Genomic DNA, 27,485 nt, shown 5'->3' on the forward strand with positions numbered 1-27,485 from the left:
TTAAATACTTTAAAAGAAAGATATCCGGCCAATGTCCATCTTTTTCCTCCCATCTGCTCATTTTCACTTTGGCTCATTTCTATTTCTCTCTAACTCTCTGCCGACCATCATGTTTTTCAATGGCTTAGTATTGAAGACCAAGCTGTCCTTACCCTGGTCTGGCCTACATATGATTCCAGACTGACAGCAATGTGTTTGACTCTTAACTTCTGTCTGAAATGACCTAGCAAGCCACTCTATCCAAGGACGATAAATGCTGGCACAGAGAGTGATGTCCACATCTCGGGAATGTATTGGAAAAAACAGATTTCTGATTGATGGGGGAGTTGAGGGTTACTGGGGCCAGGGGTGGTTTGGGAGTGCAGATTTGAGTTGATTTATTATTGCCACATGTATTGATATACAGTGAAAAGTATTATTTCTTGTGCACTATAGACAAAACATACCATTCATAGAGAAGGAAAGGGGAGATTGCAGAATGTAGTGTTACAGTCATAGCTAGGGTATAGAGAGAGATCAGCTTAATGCAAGGTAAGTCCATTTAAAAGTCTGACAGCAGCAGGGAAGAAGCTGTTCTTGACTCATTTGGTATGTGATCTCAGATTTTTGTATCTGTTTCCTGAAGGAAGGTGGAAGAGAGGTGCGTGGGGTCCTTAATTTTGCTGGCTGCTTTGGAACGTGGTTAAGGATACAAATCAGATCATCCATCATCTTGTTGAATAGTGGAACTGGCTCGATGGGCAGAATGGCCTTCTATTTCCTACAGTCTCAGGATGGAAAAGCTTAAATTTTCCTCAAACAGTGAGGAGGCCAGTAAATGTTGGTAACCAGAGAGATTTGGGTGTTGTGTTCACAAATCAAAGTTAACATGCAGGTAACAGCCAGCCAATAAGGCGGCAGATGGTGTGTTAGCCTTTATTAGAAAGGGTTTGTGATGAAGGGATAAGGAAATCTGGGCAACATTGTCTCAGGTTCTGGCCTGAACACATCCAGGGCACTGTGTTCAGTTTTGACTTCTTTACCCAAGAAAGGGTAGACCTGCCTTGGATTGCAACAATATATTAATGTGACGGCAGGATTGTTCTAGGGAGGAGAGATTTAAAGTTTATTTATTTATTAGTCACAAGTAAGGCTTACATTAACACTGCAATGAAATTCCTCTAGTCGCCACACTCTGGTGCCTGTTTGGGTCAATGTGCCCTAACCAGCACATCTTTCAGACTGTGGGGAGGAAACTGGAACACTCAGGAAACCCACGCAGACACAGGGAGAACATGCAAACTCCGCACAGACAGGAATCAAAGTCAGGCCCCTGGCGCTGTGAAGTAGCAGTGCTAACCACTGCACCACCATGCCGTTGACAGGAGTGAAATGAGTTTTTTAATTCTTGGATTGTAGAAAATCTGAGAGGTGATCTCATTAAAACGCAAGATGGAGAGAGAGCTTGATGGGTAAGTGTTACTTCCCCCAGTTGGTGGCTCTAGAATTAAGGATATATCCTCTAGGGGTCAGCTAAGAGAAGAAGCAATTTCATCACTCGAAAGTTGCAAATGTTTGGAATTTTCTAACCCAGTGAGCTTTGTGCATTCACTCAAACATGTTTAATATGGTCTTGGATACCAAGGGACCTAGGGGAGGCAGAAATGTCACTGGACTAGAAATCCAGGGGCCCAGGCAAATATTCTAGAGGACGCGAGTTCAAATCCCCACCACGGCAGAAATATAATTCACAAAATCTGGAATTGAAAGTGAGTCTCAGTTGCCATGGTCACCATTAATTGTTGTAAAAATAAATTGGATTCACCAATATCCCTTTAGGGAAGGAAATCCTTACCGTTTAGCCTACATACGACTCCAGAGCCACAGTAATCTGATTGACTCCTAACTGCCCTCCAGACAAAGGGCAGTTGAGGATGGGCAATAAATGCTGGCTTTTCCAGCGATGCCTACATCCCTGTAAATCCACACATTCAACATGGCCAAGCCATCCAGCCTACACGTCTTGTGACACTAAGGGGCAATTTGGCAGGGCCAATCCATCTAACCTGCATACCTTTGGACTGTGGGAGGAAACTGGAGCACCCGGAGGAAACCCACACAGACATGGGGAGAATGTGCAGACTCCATACAGACAGTGACCTGAGGCTGGAATTGAACCCAGGTCCCTGGCGCTGTGGGGCAGCAGTGCTAACTACCGTGCCACCCAGCTTTCAGGGCAGTCTGACCTCTTCTCAGAATTAAAACAAATCAGATTATTCCCAAATGAAAGGATTTACCTGCCCAGGAAAAACGCGATGTAAAACGTGGAGCTGTTCAAGTTAACAAACTGAAACAAAAACATTTTTAGCGTGAAGCTGTTCTCCCATTCCGACTCCGTCCGAGGCTGCTCTGTGAAACAGAATGAGCAAGAATTTTTAAAAAAAATTAGCCCAAGGCAGCCAGAACCTTCCCATTGCATAGTTTGTCCTTAATTTCATTTAACTTGTACTTTCGCTTCAATAAATATATTACTCAGAGGTGCTGGGTTTTATTGAATTAAGGTCAGTTCAGATGGAATAATCAAAGGCTGAACGGGAAGTCATTCACTCTGACATAAGACATTGGAGCAGAATGAGGCCACTCTGCCCATTGAGACTGCTCCGCCATTCAATCATGGCTGATATCTTTCTCATCCCCCATTCTCCTGCTTTTTCCCCATAACTCCTGAACCCCTTATCAAGAACCTCTCTCTCTCTGTCTCATAGACACTGTGACCAATCAAGCCTCTAACTCTCTCCCTTTCCCCCATCCTACACTTTGCCATTGGACATTTCAGAACATTGTTATTATTGGCATACTGGTGTTCACCTTTAAGACCTGATTTGAACCCAACCTGCCTAGGGGTGGGTTGGACCCTCTTGTTTAACACGAGCCAGTATTTTACCAGCTCGCTCGGGCGAAGCTCATAAAATCCCACCCGAGGCTAACGGAGAATTCCGTTCAGCGAGCCGCGCCCACCCGATTCTGGGGCCAGCGTGGTGGTAAAATTCAGGCCATGAAGTCAAGGGGCAGGGTGCAAAACAAGACATTACTCTCACAGGGTAGGTTCTGGATATTTATATACTGACAAGTAGTTAAGCAAGATAGGCATCTCACCCAGTCTGAATGTGCATGAATTCTGTAAGGCAACAAGATTTTATTCTTCATAATTATCGTTACATTACCCTCTTCTGCACAATAGCCCCCCCACAAAAAAAAACTCCAATTCCCCTCAGGATGAAGTTGTTATATAGGGGCACAGAACAGATCCTGAACTGCTGAGGGGAACTGCAAAGTCATTCATCGCACCACAGGACACCATTTGGCCCATTAAGTCCATGCTATACTGTCAGTTCTACTCCACCGCCCAGTCCCTGCAGCTCTGCAACTTTATTTCCTTCAGTTGCCCGTCCAATTTCCTTTTGGAATCATTGATGGTCACCACTGCTGTTGTGTGGGCAAGGAGTTCCAGGACATTAACCACACGCTGGGTAAAACTGTTCCCCCTCGCGTTCCCCTGCATCTCTTAAGAGGGGGAGATGGGGGCAAGGGTTTAAAAAAAAAGGAACTAATTCTCAGGCTGTCACATCTACACATTGTGGGTAATATCGACAAAGCTTTGCTGTTTTACAGCCAGGAGATGGAGAATGTGCCACACTCAGGAATAACTAAATTAACCAGAAAGATCATAGCACACTGAGGTTTGAACCCTTTGAGTTTAACATCAGCCAACTAAAGCAGCCCAAGATTTTTGAAACAATGGTTCGCAGTTTTTATCCAAATGATGGTCAACATCATCTTTTCCCAAAGATAGGGGAGTCTAAAACTAGACAGCATAGGTTTAAGTGGCCGGAGGTGGAAAAAAGAGAGATACAAGAGGGTCCAGAGGGGTAACGTTTTCCATTCAAAAAAGGTGATGAGTGTTTGGAACAAGCTGCCAGAAGCAGTAGTTGAGGAGGCTATAATTTTGTTCTTCTAAAAAAGCATTTAGACAGTTACATGAGTAAGATGGGTATAGAGGACCAAATGTGGGCAATTCGGATTAGCTTAGCGGTAAACACTGGGCAGCGTGGACAAGTTGGGCCAAAGGGCCTGTTTCCATGCTGTAAATCTCTGACTCTGGTGTGTATGGGTGTGGGTTGTACCCTCAATAGGAAATCGATGAGGGTTTCATCATGAGAACCTCACCCATTTCCATTAAAAACTTTCCAGCCATCATCGAGACAGTAAATCTCTCTGGCATCTTACAGACTCACGCGGACATTAACCTCCCCCGATATACCCAGCCAGACAATACAAGGACTTACCTAAATTGGTCAGAAAGAGAGCAACTTTCTCGTACAGCTGAAAAAAAAAAATATTTAGATTCGTTATCGTGGAGACACGAGACCCTGTTTGTGGCCAGTTTTCCACATCACACGGGTGGTTTTATCAGATCGAGTAACAACGCTGAGCTAACACGGGGTTGTAGGCAAATCACAGGGAATCCCCCAGAAACCACTTTGCACCCCCCCACCCCCCAACAATGGGCTCCAGCACAGACACAATGGGCCAAATGGCCTCCTCCTGTGCTGCAGGATTCCATGATCTACGGAAGAGCAACACTAGAAGGTTAAGTGCTGCAGAGCATTGTGGATACAATCAGTGCCGTCGTCCAGTACGTGATTCTGGCAGACAGGAGTAACTGAGAATTGTTATCCAACAGAAATCTGATCAGTGCAAGCCTTGGAAAGTGCACAAATCGATCAGGGCATTGCCAACTACAAGAAAACATCTGCATTACGCTGGACACACGTGGCCAAACCTGCATTACTAGAATTGACAGGAGCGGAGAGTAACCAATATGGAAACTTGTGTACTTCCACAATAAAAGCAGAACGCCATTCAGCCCATCGAGCCTGCACTGACCACAATCCCACCACAGTTCCCATAACTCCACATATTTACCCTGCTAATCCCCCGATACTCAGTTCAATTTAGCGTGGCCAATCAACCTAACCCGCACATCTTTGAACTGAGGGGGGAAAAAACCAGAGCACCCGAAGGAACCCCAATCAGACACAGGGAAAAAGGTGCAAAGTCCACACAGACGGTGGTGACCTGAGGCTGGAATTGAACGCAAGTCCCTGGCTCTGAGACACAGCAGTGCTCATCACCGTGCTGCCCTTAACCGGTGGCTGCAGGTTCAACAGTAACTTTTAAAAAGGGAATTAAATAGAGATTTGGAAAGGAAAAAGGTTTGCTGGGCTAAGGGGGTTGGGGGGGGAGTGACTTTGGTCACCAGTACGGATAATAAATGGGCAGAATGGCTGTTGGGATCCACAAGGGTGAGGATTCTCTTGAAGCGGTTTAGCACATTCTGCAGTCTCAGCTGGTTCTGTCACAGGGGCTGCCTGGCAACAAAGAACATTACGACAGTCAAAATAAAGAGAGAGGCTTGCTGTCTCAGTGTCACAATACTGTCAATAATAAAGGCAAAAGGTCTACCCTTGCCTCTGCTGGTTTCAAGGATTCAAATCAAAAAGTACATTGTTAACTGAAGTATTGAAGTAACAATGCCGGTGAGATGGATATCCTGATTAAACCTGGATTAATATTACCCATCTTAATTATAGAAATTAAAAAAACAGAGTTCCCACTTGTAAAGTTGACATCTGCACTGATGTCTCCAATTTAAATTCTGAGAGTCAACACCCGTTTCTTTTGATGAAATGGATTTTGGCTCCATTATGAAACCAAAGCATTATGGTCAATTTCACATTAACTTCATTGCAGTGTTAATGTAAGCCTTACTTGTGACTCATAACTAGAGACTTTACATTTAAGTTCCACTGCAATGCTTTCTCACAAGGAATCCTGAGAGTGCAAGGCACGTGTTGGGTGCATTGCAACACAGCAGGACAGGACAGGACACCTTTCTCTGCACAGTGCTAGAGAGCCGACTGAAGAACGTTTGCGACTCCTTTCCAGTCGAAGGAAGTTTACCACATTCAGAAGCATGATGATACAGAAGTTGATGCACACTGCCGTGCCCGTGGTAGCAAGCTGAGAGTTGTTCCGAATCAGAGCCCACTCAAACGCAGCAAAAATGCTCACGGTTATCACCCGATAAATGACGATTCCAAAGACGGCAGCGATCACCACACAGATCTGAGAGAGAGGGGAGGGGCGGGGGGAGAAGTCAGAGATAAAGATTTGTCAAATTAATCAATTAGCTGATATGGGGTCAGTGTCAATTCAAATGAGGTGAAGTGGGACTGGTTCACAGCTTGGGAGAAAATCGTCAGCCACTTTCCCATTAGGATTCTGGAATTCTGCAGCCTCCCACACCAACAACCCAGAAGGAGCTATATAGAATTTTCACTATATAAAATTCCTACAGTGCAGAAGGAGGCCATTCATCCCCTCTAGTCTGCGCTGATCACCAATCCCACCCAGACCCTATCCTTGTAACCCCATGTATTTTTCCCCAGCTCATCCTCTTACACTAAGGGGCCATTTAGTACGGCCAATCCAACCAACCTGCCCATCTTTGAACTGTGGGAGGAAAATCGGAGCACCCGGAGGAAACCCGCATAAACACGGGGAGGATGTGCACACTCCACACAGACAGTGACCCAAACTGGGAATCGAACCCCGGTCACTGGTGCTGTGGGGCAGCAGTGCTAACCACTGACACACCTGTGGACTACAGTTGCTCACCACCATCCTCAAGGGGGCAACTAGAGAGATGGGCAATGCCAATCCTGCTGGAGACACCCACATTCCACTGACCAATCATACTGCTCACTCACTATCAATGAGTTTACAATGGATTCAGCCACGACCATAAAAAATGGGAACAAGGGGAGGCCATTCAGCCCATCGAGCCTGTCCTGCCACTTAAGATCATGGCTGACCTAACTCACCAAGTCCACTTTCCCATCTTCTTTCTGTAACCCTTAATCACCAAATGATTTAAAAACCTATCCATCTCAGCCTTGATAAGTTCAAGGACTCTGCCTCCACAGCTTTCTGGGGTAAAGATTCACCACTCAGTAGAAATTCTTCCTTAAATCCATCTTAAATGAATATCCTCTTATTCTGCGATTGTGTCCTTTGGTCCCACACTCTCCCAACATTCATCCTGTCTAATCCCTGGAGAATCTTTTATGTTTCAATCGTAACACCTCTCATTCCTCTGAACTCCAAGGAATACAGACCCAACCTGTTCAATCTTTCCTCATATAGCAGTCCCGTCATGCCTGGGATCTTCCTCTGTACCGCCCCCAGGTGATAATATATCTTTCTTTAACAGTATTCTAAGTGTGGCCTCACTGGTACTGTGCACAGTGGTGAGGAAAACCTTGACTGAGGGGTAAAAATTTGGGACTCCTGCCCAAAGTCCCTTCCCAAACACACTGCATTCACACACACCATGTCGTGTGTAATAACGCTAGCATGGAGAGGCAGTGGCCTAGTGGTATCATCGCAGACAATTAATCCACAAACCCAGCTAATGTTCTGGGGACCTGGATTCAAATCCCACCACAGCAAATGGTGGAATCTGAATTCAATAAGAAATATCTGGAATTAAGAATTTACTGATGACCATGAAATCATTTGTTGATTGTCAGAAAAACCCATCTGGTTCACTAATGTCTCCTTTAGTGAAAGGGATCTGCTGTCCTTATCTGGTCCAGCTTAAAAAAAGGAGGTAGGCAAAAGATGGGTAGCTATAGGCCAGTCAGCTAACATCTGTAGCAGGGAAAGTTCTGGTATCTATCAAAGAAGAAACATCTGGATATAAATTGTCCCACTGGGAAGATGCAGTATGGGTTTATGAAAGGTAGACCACGTTTGACTAATTTGGTGGAATTCTTTGAGAACATTACACATGCAGTGGACAATGGTGAACCTGTGGATGTGGTGTATCTGGATTTCGGCATTTGACAAAGGTGCCACACCAAGACTGCTACATAAAAAGGTGCACAGTGTTACAGGTAATGTATTAGCTTGGACAGAGGATTGGTTAACTAACAGAAAGCAAAGAGTGGGGTTAAATGGGTGTTTTTCTGGTTGGCCATCAGTGACTAGTGGTGTGCCTCAGCGATCAGTGTTGGGACAGCAATTGTTTATAATTTATGATTTGGAACTAGGGACCAAATGTAGTGTGTCAAAGTTCGCAGATGACACTAAGATGAGTGGCAGAGCAAAGTGTGCAGAGGACGCTGAAAGTCTGCAAAGGGATTTAGATAGTCTAAGCGAGTGGGCGAGGGTCTGGCAGATGGAGTACAAATGTTGGTAAATGTGAGGCCATGCATTTTGGTAAGAATAACAGAAAAATGCACTATTATTTAAATGGTAAAAAATTACAGCATGCTGCCGTGCAGAGGGACCTGGGTGTCTTAGTGCAGGAATCTCAAGGAGTTGGTTTGCGGGTGCAGCAGGTAATTAAGAAGGCAAATGGAATTTTGTCCTTCATTGCTAGAGGGATGGAGTTTAAAAACAGGGAGGTTATAATATTGCAGCTGTATAAGGTGCTGGTAACTGTGTACAGTTTTGATCTCCTTACTGGAGAAAGGATATATTGGTACTGGAGTGGGGTGGGGGGGGAGGGGGTGCAGAGGAGATTCTCTAGGTTGATTCCAAAGTTGAGAAGGTTGGCTTATGAGGAGAGACTGAGTAGACTGGGGCTATACTCATTGGAATTCAGAGGAATGATGAGTGATCTTACAGAAAGATGTAAGATAATGAAGGGAATAGATAAGATAGAAGCAGGGAAGTTGTTTCCACTGGCAGGTGAAACTAGAACTAGGGGGCATAGCCTCAAAGGGGAAGCAGATTTAGGACTGAGTTGAGGAGGAACTTCTTCACACAGAGTTAAGGATCTGTGGAATTTCCTGCCCAGTGAAGGCAAGGATAGATAAATTTTTGAACAGTAAAAGGAATTAAGGGTTATGGTGAGCTGGCAGGAAGTGGAACTGAGTCCACAAAAAGATCAGCCATGATCTTATTAAATGGCGGAGGAGGCTCGGGGGGCCAGATGGCCGACTCCTGCTCCAAGTTCTAATATTCTACGTGTGGCTCCAGAGCCACAGCAAAGTGGTTGACTCTCAACTACCCTCAGGCAATGGGGTTGGGCAATAAATGCTGGCCAGCCAGTTACATCCACAGCCCACAAACGAGTGAAGGAAAATTCTATCATGAGAGGTTTACAGCATGGAAACAGGCCCTTCGGCCCAACTTGTCCATGCTGCCTTTTTTTCAGAAAAAGAACCCCAAGCTAATCCCAATTGCCCATATTTAGCCCATATTCTTCTATACCCATCTTACCCACGTAACTGTCTGAATGCTTTTTAAAAGCAAGATTGCATCCACCTCTATTACCACCCCTGGCAGCTTGTTCCAGAGGCTTGCCACCCTCTGAAAAAAATTGCCCTTCTGGACACTTGTATCTCTCCCCTTAAACCTCTGCCCTCTAGTTTTAGACTCCCCTACCTTTGGGAAAAGATATTGACTACCTAAGCTGATCTACACCCCTCATTATTTTATAGACCTCTATAAAATCACCCCTCAGCCTCCTACTCTCCAGAGAAAAAAGTCCCAGTCTATCCAGCCTCTCCGTATTACCCATCTCGGTAGCATCCGAGTAAATTGTTTCTGCACTCTTTCGAGTTAAATAATATCCTTTCTATAATAGGATGATCAGAACTGTACATAGTATTCCAAGCGTGGCCTTACCATTGTCTTGTATGACTTCAACAGGACGTCCCAACTCCTGGGATATCTCTGGTTGTTGCCGGGGCACATTGCTAAATCTCCTTAAATCAGGAAGGAATGATTCTCTCCTGTTTGACTGGATCAGGAAGACGGACTATTCCAATAAACTCGGGCAGAGAAAGATACTTCAATACTTTCAGGAATTAGGCCCATTCTCAGTGTGTTGTCCGAGAATTATAATTTATTATCCAAAAATTCAGAGTCAAGGCTCTCAAGGGAAAAATCAGAAAGTGCGTTGGGAATTTAAATCCAGGTCAGTCACAGTGGTGGTTCGATGGGTCTGGCACGTTCACCTCCTCACATCAACCTACTGAAGGATTAGCTGGAATCAGTAAGGTTAATGACACAGAGCAGGGGGGGAGGATCATCCAAACATTCTTCCAAACTCCAATAAGTACAGGCCCAGAAGCTTTAGTGCTGTCAGCTGATTGTGAGACACAAAAGGGGATAGAATGATGGGCTGCGTAATGACTTTAAAATCAGGCCACTGAGGTTGGTCTATTGGAATATGACCTCCCTGGACACTGCAGAGACTGGGGTGTATTATTGATATTATATCAATTATCATATTTTAATTTGATGTTTTAAGTTTCCTTTCCACTTTGTCTTTTATCTCAGGCTGTTCCCATCCTTTTAGGGAGCTGCCCCTTTTTGGAGTTGTCCTTAAGTTAGTTTGATTTTGTTTATCTGGTTGAACGCAAAGATATCCCTGATTAAAGAATCAATTGATGGGGCAAACAGCAATCTTTTCCTTGTATTGAATGAGGACTGTCAGTTCCTCTGGCACTCCCGATGGTAGACTGCTGACTGCGAGCACTCTATTCATAACTCTAACAGCAGTACACAGGCATTGTGGTGAAGGGACTTCTGCCTCCGTAAGATTGAAAGGCAGGAATGAAGCGGATGGAATGGGAACAGACGCACGCAGAGCACAAATACCAAAACAGACAAGATTCCTCCACGTAACTGACTAACCATGAAGAATATTCCAGAGGCTGATACAATGATCCTGCTGCATTTGTCGGTGAACGCTTGATAAGGCTCTGGCTTTCCCGAGATGGGATTCATGCGTTCCTTCTTGGAATACTTTGCTTCAAACTGGGGTCGGATTTCTTCCTGCAGGAAAACCATAAACATTTCCAAATTTCCAATTCCCTTGTTGATGCTGCCTCTACAATAGGGTCGAAGTTCACTTCGAATTCCTGATCTGTGCACGTAACACCTCTAACATGCAGCACCCCCGCGCCCCCCCAGTTCAGCGCACCCTTAGGGCTGCCCCCACAGAGAGTTCAGCATTCCCCCAGTACAGCCGGCCCGCCGCCAGTTCAGTGCTCTCAAAGTACCCCCCCCCCCCCACCCCCCTAACAGCACAGCACTCCACCAGGGTTCCCTCCCCTGCCCTCCCAACAGCACAGCACTCCCCCAGAGTTGCCCACCCCCCAACCCCCAGCACAGTGCTCCCTCAGGGCTGTCCCTCGACTCATTATCAAGTCTCCAAAACAGGAGACTCCAAAACCCCCAACCTTTGAACAGCAGTTGTTGGCCAAAAAGTATAGTGATCTGGTCCGATTGGATCATCATCATTTAATACGTGATAAATCTAATTAATTGGACATTGAGCCAATTAGCATTCTTGAGGAAATTGTGGGGAACCAGTGGACATTAACTTCATTCTATTGAGTACCGGAACTGCTATTTCTACATCTTTATAAATATTTGGCTGCCCGAGTACACTCAGTCTCCGGACTGAGATGGATAATTATTCCAATTTCAGTTACTCAGCACTAACCTCCTCCTCTTCCCAGTCGATCAAATCCCAGTCGTAAGCAATAACGGCTCTCCTCCGTTTCCAAAACTCCAGGAACACAGTGGCTGAGAGACAGAACGAGCAAGAGAGGGATGAGGTTAGATTCAGATTCCACAGATTAGAAAACTTCATCATTCAATAGATTCCCAAAGAGGGGATTGTGGGGTGGGGTGGGGTGGGGTGAGACTTTTATTCTCCAGGAGGAACTAAGGTGCTTTGTAAATAAAATCAAGATGCAGCTTCTTCAAAGCACCATTTCCATATAAACAGGATCTCAGTGTAATGTAATACCAATGGTGTGAACACTTTTTGGTAGGTTATTCAGAAGGGAGAGCTTATATAGTACAGGTGTGTGTTGGGGACGATTTTCACCTGTAAGAGACTGCATCAGTTGTATGATTTCCATTGCATTTATCCAGATACAAAGCACAGTAACATGGAACTTTATGAATTACCAGTTGGGCGTATTGTGTCAGATTTATTTTCTTAATATCCTTTCATGGGATATGGGTGTCGCTGGATAAGCCACCACCCATCCCCAATTACCCTCGAGAAGGTGGTGGTGAGCTGCCTCCTTAAAACTGTTTCAGTCCATCTGGTGTAGGTACACCCACAGCGCTGTCAGGGAGGACATTCCAGGATTTTGACCCAGCGACTGGAGGAACAGTGATATATTTCCAGGATGGTGAGTGACTGGGAGGGGAACTTGCAGGTTCTGGTGTTCCCATCTGTCTGTTGCCCTGGTCCTTCTAGATGGTAGTGTTTGAGAGTTTGGAAGGAGCCTTAATGAGTTACACAAGAACACAAGATGCAGGAGCAAAGAGTGGGCCATTCAGCCCCTTGAACCGTTCTACCATTCAATACAATCATGATCATCTCAGTCTCCACTCTCCCACTCGTTCACCATAACCCTTCAAACCCATTCATTAAAAATCTGTCCACCAATTCCTTAAATTTACCCAGTCCACTACGCTTTGGGGTAGATTCACAGCCCTTTAAGAGGTTTTAAATCCGTTACTCCTTATCCCAAAACTATGACCTCTGGTTCTAGATTTCCCTACAAGAGAAAACATCCTCTCCATATCTACTTTGTCAATTCCCCTTTTCATCTTGTAAGCCTCAATTGGATCTCCTTTCATTCTTCTAAATCTAGAGAGTATAAACCTAAACTGCCCAATCTCTCTTCAGAAGGCAAACCCCTCATCTCTGGAACCAATCCAGTGAACCGCCACAAAACCACCTCCAACGTAGCTTCCCCGCCCTCCTCAAGCAAGAGAATCAAAATGACAATGTTCTAAGTGCAGTCTTGCTAATGCTTTAAACAATAGCAGCAATGCTTCACCACTTTTATATTCTATTCTTTCAGGAATTAAAGCCAAAATTCCATCTGCCTTCCCCGGACATTCTCCCTTCCACCTTCTTCCATCAGGAAAACGATACAAAAGTCTGAGGTCTTCTTCCCTGCTGCTGTCAGACTTTTGAATGGACCTACCTTGCATTAAGTTGATCTTTCTCTACACCGAGTTATGACTGTAACACTACATTCTGCACTCTCTCCTTTCCTTCTCTATGAACAGTATGCACAAAACAATACTTTTCACTTTTTATTAATATCCTATGTATTAACACAATATTAATAAATCAAAATCATTACCTACTGTACCATTATACTAGCTGTTTGGCATTCATGCACAAAGACACCCAGATCCCTCTGCATGGACATTCATCTCCATTTAAGAAAATGGAAAGGCAAATTATTACCTATCAAAATGGATAACTTCTCACACATCCACACTAAACTCCATCCGTCGTTTTTGTCCCATTGACTTACCCCTTAATCCATTTGTAAATTTTGTATTTCATCGTTGCAACTCATATTTCCCACCTACTTTACTGCCATCTGCAAATGTGGCTATGGCGTCCACTGACCTTGGTGTCTAAGTCATGAATATAGATTGTGAACAATTGTGACCCCGAGGACTGGACCCTGTGGCACCGCACTAGTCACATTGCGCCAACCAGAAAAAAATCCCAGCGATCCAACTATCTGCTTTCTGTTGATTAGCCAACCCTCCGAAGCTAATAAGTTACTCCTAATCCTTGTGAATTAACCTTGTGTATTCACCTTATTAAATGCTTTCTGGAAGTCCAGATATACTATATCTACAGGATCCCCATCATCTATCTTGCTTGTTACATCTTCAAAGAACTCTAGCAAATTAGTCAAATGCAATTTGTCATTCATATAATAACCATGCTGATTCTGGACTGCAGTTTGACTTTCCAAATATCCTGTGATTACTTCCCCAATGATGAATTCTAACAATTTCCCAACAACAGATGACAAACTAATTGGTCTATAGTTTCCTACATTTTGCCTCCCTCCCTCTTTGAGGAAGGCATTTTGAATAAGGCACTTATCCAATCTACTGGAACCGTTCCTGCATCAAGGGAATTTTGGAATATTGTAACCAATGGATCCACTATCTCCAATGCCACTTCTTTTAAGACCCTCGGATGAGAGCCAATAGGCCATGGGGACTCGCCTGCCTTCAATCCCAATAGTTTGCCCAGCACTAGGGAAAAAGTACTAAGTTCCTCCCTTTCTATAACTTCTACATTTTAACTATTGGGATAATGCTTGTATCCTCCATGAAAACTGAGCCAAAATATGGTTTTGTGGAGGGTAGGTCGTGCCTTACTAACCTTGAGTTTTTTGAGAAAGTGACTAAAGAGGTGGATGGGGGTAAGGCAGTTGACGTTGTGTATTTGGACTTTAGTAAGGCGTTTGATAAGGTTCACCATGGAAGCCTTCTGCAGAAATTGCAGATGTATGGGATTGAGGGTGATTTAGGAAATTGGATTAGGAATTGGCTGGCGGATAGGAGACAGAGGGTAGTGGTTGATGGTAAGTATTCGACATGGAGTTCAGTTACGAGTGGTGTGCCTCAGGGATCTGTTTTGGGGCCACTGCTGTTTGTAATTTTTATAAACGATCTGGATGAGGGTATAGCTGGGCGGATTAGTAAATTTGCTGATGACACCAAAGTCGGAGGTGTGGTGGATAGTGAGGAAGGGTGTCTTAGTCTACAGGGAGACTTGGTCAAGTTGCAGAGCTGGGCCGAGAGGTGGAGGATGGAGTTTAATGCGGAAAAGTGTGAGGTAATTCACTTTGGCAGGAATAATGGATGTGTAGAGTATAGGGCTAACGGTAGGACTCTGAATAGTGTGGATGAACAGAGGGATCTAGGTGTATGTGTACACAGATCCCTGAAAGTTGGGAATCAAGTAGATAGGGTTGTTAGGAAGGCATACGGTGTCTTGGCGTTTATTGGTAGGGGGATTGAATTTAAGAGCCGCAGCATCATGTTGCAACTGTACAAAACTCTGGTGCGTCTGCACTTGGAGTATTGTGTGCAGTTCTGGTCCCCACATTATAGGAAGGATGTGGAGGCTTTGTAGAGGGTGCAGAGGAGGTTTACCAGGATGTTGCCTGGTATGGAGGGGAGGTCCTATGAGGAGAGACTGAGGGATTTGAGGTTGTTTTTGTTAGAAAGAAGGCGGCCGCGAGGGGACCTTATTGAAACATATAAGATGATCAGGGGTTTGGATACGGTGGACAGTGATAGCCTTTTTCCTCGGATGGAGAAAGCTAGCACAAGGGGGCATAGCTTCAAATTAAGGGGTGGTAGTTATAGGACGGATATCAGGGGTAGGTTCTTTACCCAGAGGGTGGTGAGGGATTGGAATGCCCTGCCTGCTGCAGTTGTGGATGCGCCTAGTTTGGGGGCGTTTAAGAGATCCGTGGATAGGTTTATGGATGGAAAGGGTTTGGTTTAGGTTAGAGGGTCATTGCTTTTTAACTGGTCGGCGCAACATCGTGGGCCCAAGGGCCTGTTCTGCGCTGTAATGTTCTATGTTCTATATTGATTTAGTGTCTCAACCATTTCTGCATTCCCCACTATCAACTCCCCGGTCTCCTCATCTTCTGAGAGATGAACATTCACTTTAGCTCCTCTCCTTTATATGCTTACAGAATCTATTGTTATTCCTTTTTATATTTTACATTAGTTTTTTTTCACAATTTACCTCACATTTTTTTAAAAAGGCACCTTTGTTGATCTTTAAAAGCTTCCCAATTTTCTAACTGGTTCTAAAGGGGTTCATGTCTCTGGGGGACGATGCTAAATTGGAACAGAGATAGCCTGCTGTTAGAACATAAGAACATAAGAAATAGGAGCAGGAGTAGGCCATCTAGCCCTTCGAGCCTGCCCTGCCATTCAATAAGATCATGGCTGATCTGTCGTGGTTCAGTTCCACATTCCCACCCTCTCCCCATAACCCTTAATCCCCTCGCTTATCAAAAACCCATCAACCCGCGTCTTAAAAATATTTAGCGAGGCAGCCTCCACCACTTCAACGGGCAGAGAATTCCAGAGATTCACCACCCTTTGAGTGAAGAAGTTCCTCCTCATCTCCATTCTAAACCACCCCCCCCCTTTATCTTGAGGCTGTGCCCCCTAGTCCTACTGTCCTTTCTGAGCGGGAAGAGTCTCTCCACCTCTATCCTATCCATCCCATTCATCATCTTATACGTCTCAATGAGATCTCCCCTCATTCTTCTAAACTCTAACGAGTACAAGCCTAGTTTATTCAGCCTCTCCTCATAGCTCAACCCCCTCAACTCCGGCATCAGCCTAGTAAACCTCCTCTGCACTCCCTCCAAGGCCAAAATATCCTTGCGTAAGTACGGCGGGAATTGTATTTTGTCGTGTTTAAGTATTTTGATTGGTAAAAGTTATGCTAATTCTTATAGTTATATTGTGTGTCCTTAAATAAACTGATAAAAGCTTCCTAGTGGGTCACTTGAATCATTCCTGGAGTGAAACATCTTAAGCTCACCCTAGTATCAAAATCAAAATGTGAAAGCTAGGGTCCAGGCTAACCTCAAAATATCTTGATGTTTCTGATCTGGTTTTCAACACGTGGAGTTTGAGCACAGATCAGGGTGCAGTCTGCCCAGCTCCGCATTCAAGTTAGTGAGAACACTCAGAGGCTTTGAGACCTCCTGAAATGACCTCTGAACTCCACCTCCAGTCAGAGCTGTGGAATGGAGAAGGAGCAATGCTTCTGAATGTAGCTTTAGACAGCGATGTCCATTTATGACAATATGATTAATCCACATCTATGCCATGACAATACACGTGCACATATTTATGATGGGTTTTGAAGTTATCACAATATAAATATCAATAGAGAATCAATGATGATGTCCATCCCCTCGAGTGTCATTTGTATCCCATCATTCCCTCAGTGGCAAGAAACTTACCCCAAACAGCCATGAAAACAGCAAAGAATACAGTCGCTCCGTTGTCAAAGAGGTGAGTCACCTGCAAATGGAAAACATTTCTTATCATTGCGAACATTAGAAATAAGCCAACTTCCCAAACATCTTGCAGACAACCCATAACGTGTAGTTAGTGGTGCTGCCCGAGGTTAGTACTGGGAGATTTCTGAGATAATCTTATTCTCAAAGCCCTCAAACAATTTGCTCCAGTGAAACTGCCAACACTGTTGTATCTGGAATCTACGAAGCTAATATTCACTTGAACTATTCCAGATGCTTGAAGTTGTCCGAATGTTCATTCATGAGTGAAGAATATGGTGTCATGGTAATGTTGCTGGACTGACAATCCAGAGGCGCGGACTAATAAACCAGAGATTAGCCATTAGCAGTGGCAAATTATTAAACCCTCCACCATAGAATCATAGAACACTACAGTGCAGAAAGAGGCCCTTCGGCCCATCGAGTCTGCAATGAACAACCCCCCTATCCCTACATATTTTACCCACTAATCCCTCTAACTCATGCATCCCTGGACACTAAGCGGCAATTTCTTAGCATGGCCAATCAACCTAATCCACACATCTTTGGACTGTGGGAGGAAACCGGAGCACCTGGAGGAAACCCATGCAGACATGGGGAGAAAGTGCAAACTCCACACAGACAGTGACCCGAGCCAGGAATCGAAACCAGGACCCTGGAGCTGTGAAGCAGCAGCGCTAACCCACTGTGCTACCCTGAATTGAGATTGAGAATTCGGGGAAAAAAAAACAAACCATCTGGGAATATGATTCAGGTCTCAGTAAGATTGGCCACGGAAGTTGTCTTTTGCTGTAAAATCCCAATCGGTTCTGGAATGAGCTTCAGCGAAGGGCAACCTGCTGTTCTTACCTTGCCTGGGCTGATTTGTGACTTCAGTCTCACACCAACAGGTTGGACTCTTTCTACAAGAGTATTTTAAATCTTAACTCCCTCCCCCCAGAGGCTGAGGCGGCGAAGGGGCAGCTAAAATCTCCTAAATTTGGTAGATTTTGAGGTAAGTGATATGGAGAAAAACAGCCAAGTTGAGATGGGGTAGATAGTAGTGTGGTGGTAATGTTAGTGGACTGGGAATCTGGAGACCCAGTGTAATGCTTGGAATACTGTGTACAGTTCTGGTCAACTATTATAGAAAGCATATTATTAAACTAGAAAGAGTGCAGAAAAGATTTACTAGGATGCTGCTGGGACTTGATGGTTTGAGTTATAAGGAGGGGCTGGATAGACTGGGAGATTTTTCTCTAGAGCGTAGGAGGCTGAGGGGTGATCTTAGAGGTCTGTAAAATAATGAGGGGAATAGATCACCAGATAGTCAATATCTTTTCCCAAAGATAGGGGAGTCTAAAACTAGAGGGCATAGGTTTAAGGTGAGAGGAGAAATACAAAAATGTCCAAAGGGTGGTGAGTGTAGAGGAAGTGGGTACAATTGTGCCTTTAAAAAGCGCTTAGACAGTTACATGGGTAAGATGGATATGGAGGAATATGGACCAAATGCGGGCAATTTGGACTGCTTCGGGGTTTTAAAACAAAAGACGGCATGGACAACCTAGGCTGAAGAACTACTTCCATGCTGTAAACCTCTGACTCTATGCTCTGGGATAGATGGATTCAAATCTCATCATCGCAGCTGGTGGAATGTAATCCCAACCAATAAATCTGGAATTAAAAGCCAGTAATAGTTGTTTGTTAGTGTCCTTCGGGAAGGAAATCTGTCGTCCTCACCTGGTCTGGATGACATTTGACTCCAGAGCCACAGCAATGCGGTTGACTCTTAACTATGCAGTTCAAGGCAAATTGGATTGAACAGGGCCCTTCAAACTGGGGTAACTCTGCCAGAGTCGACTGGAGTTATCTACCGCAGCCTCAGAAATCCGGTGCTGGGAATCAAAGCATCAAAACAGATGGATTGATTCTCGCTTCACAATATTATTGGGGATTAGGGATCCAAAGCGGGTGGATGGAGCTTAGTTACAGATTAGCCATGGCCTGTCCGAGTGGCAGAGCAGACTTGTGGGGCGTTACTACATTCTGTAACGTCTTTGAACGCAACAAGCAGTGAAAATCAGCTTCAACGAATCAACCATCATCTGAGAGAAACGAAATGTCCAAAAATTTTACTCACAAAACTATCTTTATACCAATCCTCTCGCAGTTGACCATGTTCCAATACATGTGAAGAGGAAGTTTAAATACCAGGTGCGTCTACATCCAAGAACGGATTGGTTTCCACGACAAGTAACTCTCCGCAATACCCTTGTAGAAGTCGCGAATCTATCACACTATTCCATAACATCTGTGTTGCATACCGATTTAAGTGTATTTGGTAGAATACCGTACCTTGGCATATACACAGCTGTACGATAACCGCATGTAGCGACAGTGCTGGTCGCAGAGTGGACACATGATTATTTCTGTTGCTTGGCAGATCTCTTTACTGGATGAAGAGAAGACAATGAGTTAATACATGGGGAGGAAACCAGAGTGGTGAATGTAGCCCAATCCATCACGCAAACCAGCCTCCCATCCATTGACTGTCTACACTTCCTGATGCCTCAGGAAAGCAGCCAGCATAATCAGGGATCCCCACACACCTCGGGCATTCTCCCTTCCACCTTCTTTCGTCAGGATAAAGATACAAAAGTCTGAGGTTACGTACCAACCGACTCAACAACAGCTTCTTCCCTGCTGCTGTCAGACTAATTAGATAGAAGAGGAGCCAGTACAGGTGCAATGGGTTGAATGGCCTACTTCTATATACTTTGAGCACTGGAATGGCTAGAACCAGTGAAAAATAGAATTCTTCTGCAGGAGTGAGATGAACAGAAATACATTTTCCCCCCAAGATGAAATATTTTTCTAAAATGTTGAGATTTCTCATTTTTGATAATCTAAGCTTTATTCACGAAGTTGATACAGTGCCAAGAAAGGTAGTACAGTGGCAAGCACTGCTGCTTCACAGCTCCAGGGACCCAGGTTCAATTCCCAGCTCGGGTCACTGTCTGTGTGGAGTTTGCATGTTCTCCCTGTGTCTGCGTGGGTTTCCTCCCCACAGTCCAAAGACGTGTGGGCTAGGTTGATTGGCCATGCTAAATTGCCCCTTAGCATCAGGGGGATGAGTGAGGGTAAATGATTGGTGTTATGGGGATAGGGTCCAGGTGGGATTGTGGTCAGTGCAGACGCGATGGGCTGAGTGGTCTCACTCTGCACTGAGAGAGTCTATAATGATCCTCAGAAACCAGTGGCTGGCATCCTCCTTGCCTCTAGCCAGCGGCACACACTTTGTATAAATATCCAACTGCTTCAGGCGATTTAACTTTCAAAACAGTTCAGAAAAATAACTGATATGGTGACGTGATCCGGTGATGCCAGTTAAAGGATACTTGGAATGAAAAAAGATGTGTATTGCACAGCTCGAGATCAGGTCCAGGGTGAGAGAGTGAGGCCCTTGTGCATTGCATCATGGAACCAGACTGGCAAATTAAGATGGCTTGCTAGAAAATCCAGAACACATTGTCCCTTCTATACCCTGTGACCAGGTCCATGTTTCTTCACCTGGATTTTGTGCTAAATGTGCAGAGATTACAGTTGTATTTATATAGCGCCTTATGATCCCAGGACATCCCAAACTGCTTCACATCCAGTGACATATGTTTTCCAGTGCAGCAACTGTTGTAATGTAGGAAGTGTGGCAGCCAATTAGGGCACAGCAAGCTCCCACAGGAAACAACGTAATGATCACAATCTCTGCGGGAGGTGGCACAATGACACCATGGTTAGCGCTGCTGTCTCACAGCACCAGGGGTCTGGGTTCAATTCCCAGCTTGGGTCACTGTCTGCGTGGGTTTCCTCTGGGTGCTCCGGATTCCCCCATAGTCTGAAAGATGTGCTGGTTAGGGTGCATTGGCCATGCTAAGTTCTCCCTCAGTGTACCCGAGCAGGCGCTGGGGTGTGGCGACTAGGGGATTTTCACAATAGCTGGAAAGGGTGCAAAAAAAAAAAGAGATTTACAAGGATGTTACTGGGACTGGAAGGTTTGTATTTTAGGGAGAGGCTGGGATTTTTTTTTACCCCTGGAATGTAGAAGGATGAAGGGTGATCTTGTTGAGGTCCATAAAATCATGGAGGGGCGTCGATAAGGTGAATAGCTGAGGTCTTTAGCCCAGGGGAGGGGAGTCCAAAACTAGAGGGCATAGGTTTGAGATCAGAGGAGAATGGGGGACCTGAGGGACAACTTTTTCCACAGAGGGTGGTGAGTGTATGGAATGAGCTGCCAGAGGTGGTGGTAGAGGCAGGTATGATTACATTTAAGAGATGTTTGAACAGGTTCAGTTTAGGAAACCTGGTTGGTATGGATGATCAAAGAACATTACAGGAACAGGCCATTCGGCCCTACACACCTGCACTGATTATGCGACTTCACTAAAACCCCCTAACCCTTCCAGGGGCCATATCCTCGATTCCCATCCTATTCATGTATTTGTCAAGATGCCCCTTAAAAGTCACTATCATATCTGTTTCCACTACCTCCCCCAAGCAGCAAGTTCCAGGCACCATTATTCAGTACAAAAAATCTGCCTCGTACATCTCCTTTAAATCTTGCCCCTCGCACCTTAAACCTGTGCCCCCTAGTAATTGACTCTTCCACCCTGGGAAAAAGCTTCTGACTATCCACTCTGTCCGTGCCCCTCATAATCTTGTAGACTTCTATCGGGTCGCCCCTCAACCTCCGTCGCTCCAGAGAGAGCAAACGTTTCTCCAATCTCTACTCATAGCTAATGCCCTCCATACCAGGCAACATCCTGGTAAATCTTTTCTGTACCCTCTCCAAAGCCTCCACATCCTTCTGGTAGTGTGACGCCCAGGACTGAACACTATATTCCAAGTACAGCTTAACTAAGTTTCTATAAAGCTGCATATATAGAGTCATAGAGTTTACAACATGGAAACAGGCCCTTCCGCCCAACTTGTCCATGCTGCCTTTTTTCTGAACACCTAAGCTAATCCCAATTGCCTGCATTTGGCCCATATCCCTCCATACCCATCTTACCCATGTAACTGTCTAAATGCTTTTTAAAAGACAAAATTGTACCCACCTCTACTACCACCTCTGGCAGCTCGTTCCAGAGACTCACTACCCTGTGTGTGAAAAAATTGCCCCTCTGGACTCTTTCTCTCTCCACTCTCACCTTAAAGCTATGCCCTCTAGTTTTAGACTCTCCTACCTTTGGGAAAGGATATTGACTATCTATCTTGTCTATGCCCCTCATTATTTTGTAGGCTTCTATAAGATCACCTCTCAGCCTCCTACACTCCAGGGTAAAAATCCCAGTCTATCCAGCCTCTCCTTATAACTCAAACCATCAAGTCCCGATAACATCCTAGTAAATCTTTTCTGCACTCTTTCTAGTTTAATAATATCCTTGCTATAATAGTGTGACCAGAACTGCACAGTATTCCAAGTGTGGCCTTACCAATGTCTTATACAACTTCAGCTAGACGTCCCAACTCCTGTATTCAGTGTTCTGATCGATGAAGCAAAGATGAGTTGGGCTGAAAGACCTGTTCCTGTGCTGTATACCTCTGACTTAACGGCATTACCCAGTGAGTCACGGCTGACAATAATCATCTGGCTTGAGAACACACAGTTTTCAATGCCTGCACCGTGAGATTGTGAACACAACCCCAATGAAGACCAAATGTAAAAAAAAGCAAAATAAAATCAAAAGATCTCCAAACAGGATTCTTATCCTTACCTTACTTGGCAGTAATCGAGGGTGAAGACTCCATACAAGAACACTAGCAAGCCAACAATGGCAGCTGGGAAAAGCATTCCGGTATACCAGCCTAACCAGGCAAAGTACAGACCAATCTTCTCACCAAAATATCGCCTGGAAACACCAAAGCAACAGATTATTAGTGAAACATGGAAGGTGAAATCTACAGAACAAGTTTCTTATGCACAAATAACCATTAAATAAAAAAACATTAGTTTCCTAATTCCTGGAGCAACGATTGCAAATTGACTAGTGCAGAAAGCAAAACATGAATCCCTTAGGCCCAGATTACATCATCTTGCATTAAACCAAGAGCTAAATGAAATACAGTCCAAAGGGACTCAGTTCATGATAAGCAGAATGTTTCCAAACACCCAAAAAGGAACTCAGAAAGGAAACTGTTCAGGCCACAGCCAGTGCGCAGCACAGTGATTAGCACAGCACCTGGGAACCGAGTTCTGTTCCAGCCTTGGGTGACATCCTCCCTGTGTCAACGTGGGTTTCCTCTGGGTGCTCCGGTTTCCTCCCACACTTCCAAAGATCTACAGGTTAGGTGGATTGGCCAGGTTAAATTGCACCCTTGGTGTCCAAGTATGTATAGAATAGGGGGATTAGTGGGGTAAATACGTGGGGTAAGCTTGGGTATGGGTTGGTGCAAACTCAGTGGGCCCATAGAAACCTACAATGCAGAAGGAGGTCATTCGGCCCATCGAATCTGCACTGACCACAATCCCACGCAGGTCCCATTGACACTAGCTAGTCCCCCAAGGGGCTTTTTTCTGCACCATAGGATTCTGTAATGTAAATTCTGGCAATAAAAGTAAATGTGAAAAAGACAGGGAGGATTTATCAAAACGAGAGCTATTCATGGATCACCACCTGTAATTATTTCATCTAAAAACTAATCAAGTAAATGGCGTGACAGCTCAGCCCATTTTAAATTACACAAATAAAAAAAAAGGTGACATTGAACAGATTGAGGTTAGTTGTTAAAGTAATGCAAGTTGAAATGGAACAGGAGTTTCAAATAAGGGAGGACATTCAGTCCAAATCTGTTCAGTGTCTCAGAAGAGATTTGATGGCTTGTTCCAGCTTTTTTTTTTAGAAAGTGTTGTCTTTAGGTTTCCTCATCTTCATGGATTTTTATTCCTTGTTTGCAGCTTTCTGTGCTGTTAGTGAACAATCCCTGATCTAGGGGTGGCCTGGTTTTGAAAGTTTGGCAGACAAAATGTTGAATTTATTTATCCCTAAATGTTCTCATTATCTTAAGAGCTAGATATTGTATTAACGCAATAACCAGTATTATACTGTGCAGCACGTTGAGGTCACGGTGAACTCAAAAGGCATCATATAAACATTTAAACTGGCCGGGGGCTCATCACTGCAGCAAGCTCCAGCTCTCCGGCTGAAACAGTTCAGCTACAAACACCCGACAGACTCATCTGATATTGCCTGAATGGAATCTAAAACGAAGCTGGATCTACAGGGATCTCTGTTAAAAATGATAGATCCTTCTTGTGACATTAAAGAAAAACAGCTTCATGCCAGAATACAACTGCAGAAAGAACACAATCTTAATTTCAATTTTCTGTTCCTTTCGCCCCCTCTTCCTCCCACACCGATCTCTCTCACACACGCACAACAAAAAAAAGGATGAGCGAGTCTGGGATTTGAAGGACTGTGTTTGAGAAATGTATCCATATAAGTCAGAATTCAAGATATTCAACCTCAATTCTAATGGTCTGTAGACCAGAAACAAGTTTTTTTTTTAAAAGGGGCCATCCTGTTCAGTCACTGGTATCAATTTGGAGTTTGCAGGATAATCAAATAGTTGGCGATCCATTTACATCAATTGCGTTGACTGAATCCAACAGAAGCAACAATAGGGAGGGTTATAAACACACTGCTATTCACCATGGACCATTTTGATCTATTGCACAAAGTCAGGACCTACACCAACATAAATAGTCAAGGTTCTTATAACTTGCCCCGCACGGCACAGTCCAACAATGGTATGAATGTCTCACCACTCCCTCTGGGGAACAGCACAAAACTACTCACCACCAACTCTTCCCAAAACCCATCTGTCAAACAACTTACTGCGGATTTAACAGAAGCCTCTGGAATATTAAGGACATTCTGTTCCTGCTTTCACTTGGTGAAAGTTTCTGCACTTAACTGCAACTTCTTCCAGAGGATGTAAATTCAAACTAAGAGATCGAGCAGTGATTTAAGGGTCCATGGATATGATTAGTTTAAAAGCTAAGCTAATATTAATGTGTTAATCTTAAAGGCGGCTGGAATACCCAAAGGGATAAAAGTCACAGATAGCATGGACTGTCGCGGCTCAAGATGGACTCAGCTCCATTTACCCGTCTGCTCACCATAATCCTCAATTTCTTTATTGTTCAAAAATGTATCTATCCTTGCCTTAAAAACATTCAATGAGGTAGCCTCAACTGCTTCACCGGGCAGGGAATTCCACAGAATCACAACCCTTTGTGTGAAGAAGTTCCCCCTCAACTCAGTCCTAAATCTGCTTCCCCTTATTTTGAGGCCTACTTCTAGTTTCACCTGCTATTGGAAATAACCTCCCTGTTTCTATGTATTCCCTTCTTTATTTTATATGTTTCTGCAAGATCCCCCTCATTCTTCTGAATTCCAATGAGTGTAACCCCAGTCTACTCAATCTCTCCTCATAAGTCAACTCTCTCAACTCTGGGATCAACCTAGTGAATCTCCTCTGCACCCCCTCCAGTGCCAGTATATCCTTTCTCAAGTAAAGAGACCAAAACTGTACACAGTACTCCAGGTGTGACCTCACCAGCACCTTATACAGCTGCAACATAACCTCACTGTTTTTAAACTCCATCCCTTTAGCAATGAAGGGCAACATTCTATTTGCCTTCTTAATTACCTGTAACCAACTTTGAGATTCCTGCACAAGGACACCCAGGTCCCTCTGCACAGCAGCATGCTGCAATTTATATAATAGTGCATTTTGCTGTTATTCCTACCAAAATGGATAACCTCACATTTACTAACAGTCTGGCAGATGGAGTACAGTCACCCACTCAGATTTTTAGCATCCTCTGCACACTTTGTTCTGCCACTCATCTTCGTATCATCTGCAAATTTTGACACACTACAATTGGTCCCCAACTCCAAATCTTTGTAAATTGTAAACAATTACAGTCCCAACACTGACCTGAAGAACGCCACTAGTCACTGATCGCCAACTAGAAACATAACCATTTACCCCCACTCTTTGCTTTGTTAGTTAACCAATCCTCTATCCATGTAATACATTACCCGTAACACCGTGCACCTTTATCTTACGCAGCAGCCTTTCGTGCTGCATCTTGTCTAAATCCACATCCACCAATTCCCCGCTGTCCATCGCACTTGCAACGTCCTCAAAGAATTCCACCCAAATCAAACATGACCTGCACTTCATGAACCCATGTTGCATCTTCCCAACGGGGCAATTTCTATCCAGATGTCTCGCTATTTCTTCCTTGATGATCGACTCAAGCATTTTCCCTACTAGAGTTCTGCTAATCGGCCTATAGTTACCCACCTTTTGTCCACCTCTTTAAAAAGGAAAATTGTTAATGGTCAACTAAACAAAATATTTTAGAAAAATGGAAAGAAGATTATAAAAGTGCAAAAGCAAGGATGTGTTAATCACTGGTTAGGCACCGTTTAGAGTATCGTGTCTAATTCTGGGGCACCACACTTTTAAAAAAAAAAGTGGAGTGGCCACAGAGATTTACTGAGACAGTCCCAGGGATGAAGAACTTCACTTATTTGGAGAAAATGGGATTGTTCTCCTTAGAATAGAGAAGATTAAAGGACATGGGGGGAGTGGCAGGAGGGCCAATAACAGACTTAAGACATCTGGGGACAGAACAGTGCTTGTAGGGGGCACACACAGACACAATGTCTGAAAAGAAAATTCAACAGCAAGTTACAACAGAAAATTGGATAGATCCTTGACAGGAAAGCTGTGCTGGGCTGTGGGGAAAGGGGAATGATTGGATAGCTCCTATAAAGAGCTAGCCCGGGCACGATGACATGAATGGCCTCCTCCTGTGCCGCAGGATACTGCGATGTCAGGCGACAGCCGAATGGTAAGACGCACACAATGACAATGAGCGCTCGATCCAACATTGCAGGGGTTACCTGACCAGGTCAAGTGGCTGATATTTGTACCATACCCCCCACCACGCCCAGCACTCAAAGAGGAGATGTCGGTGGTTCACGGCTCCGTGAGTCTTAATGGAATTTTTGCTTCTGTGGCTTCCCTGAAAAGTGCACAAAATTAACAGTTTAACATTGTTGTACCTGTTCCCCCAGCTCCCCACTACCAAATTCTGCGTTAAAATACCTACACAAAAAATAAAACTCCCATTCAACAATTAAATTGGCTGTTCTGGAATTTTACTGCAGCATTCTGCTTTAGAAAACACTCCTCAGGGATGACTATTAAAACAAACAGAAAGAACGGCACAGTGGTTGGCACCGCTGCCTCACAGTGCCAGGGACTCGGGTTTGGACTCCTGGCTTGGGTCAGTCTGGATGGAGTCTGTACATTTCCCCCGTGTCTGTGTGGGTTTCCTCCGGGTGCTCTGGTTTCCTCCCACAGCCCGAAAGACGTGCAGGTTAGGGTACATTGGCTGTGCTAAATTCCCCCTCAGTGTACCCGAACAGGCACCGGAGCGTGGCGACTCAAGGAATT

The 27,485-nt window shown here is 44.5% G+C and overlaps 1 protein-coding gene across 3 annotated transcripts in view; it reads right to left on the reverse strand.

The window, feature by feature from the left end:
• Window positions 1–27,485, reverse strand: part of LOC145344575 (anoctamin-4) — a 162,553-nt gene that overhangs the window by 21,253 nt on the left and 113,815 nt on the right. For all 3 annotated transcript variants that reach the window (XM_080191775.1, XM_080191774.1, XM_080191776.1), the window contains exons 10-18: window positions 26,930–27,051; window positions 22,724–22,858; window positions 19,308–19,404; window positions 16,917–16,977; window positions 11,570–11,652; window positions 10,756–10,896; window positions 6,004–6,168; window positions 4,326–4,362; window positions 2,277–2,388 (exon numbers count right to left, since the gene is read on the reverse strand). In XM_080191775.1, the coding sequence (XP_080047901.1) occupies window positions 2,277–2,388; window positions 4,326–4,362; window positions 6,004–6,168; window positions 10,756–10,896; window positions 11,570–11,652; window positions 16,917–16,977; window positions 19,308–19,404; window positions 22,724–22,858; window positions 26,930–27,051 (953 nt within the window). The remainder of the gene's footprint in view (window positions 1–2,276; window positions 2,389–4,325; window positions 4,363–6,003; window positions 6,169–10,755; window positions 10,897–11,569; window positions 11,653–16,916; window positions 16,978–19,307; window positions 19,405–22,723; window positions 22,859–26,929; window positions 27,052–27,485) is intronic.

The sequence above is a fragment of the Carcharhinus amblyrhynchos genome, chromosome 6, assembly GCF_965287045.1.
Source record: "Carcharhinus amblyrhynchos chromosome 6, sCarAmb.v2.hapA, whole genome shotgun sequence".
NCBI classification, from domain to species: Eukaryota; Metazoa; Chordata; class Chondrichthyes; order Carcharhiniformes; family Carcharhinidae; genus Carcharhinus; species Carcharhinus amblyrhynchos.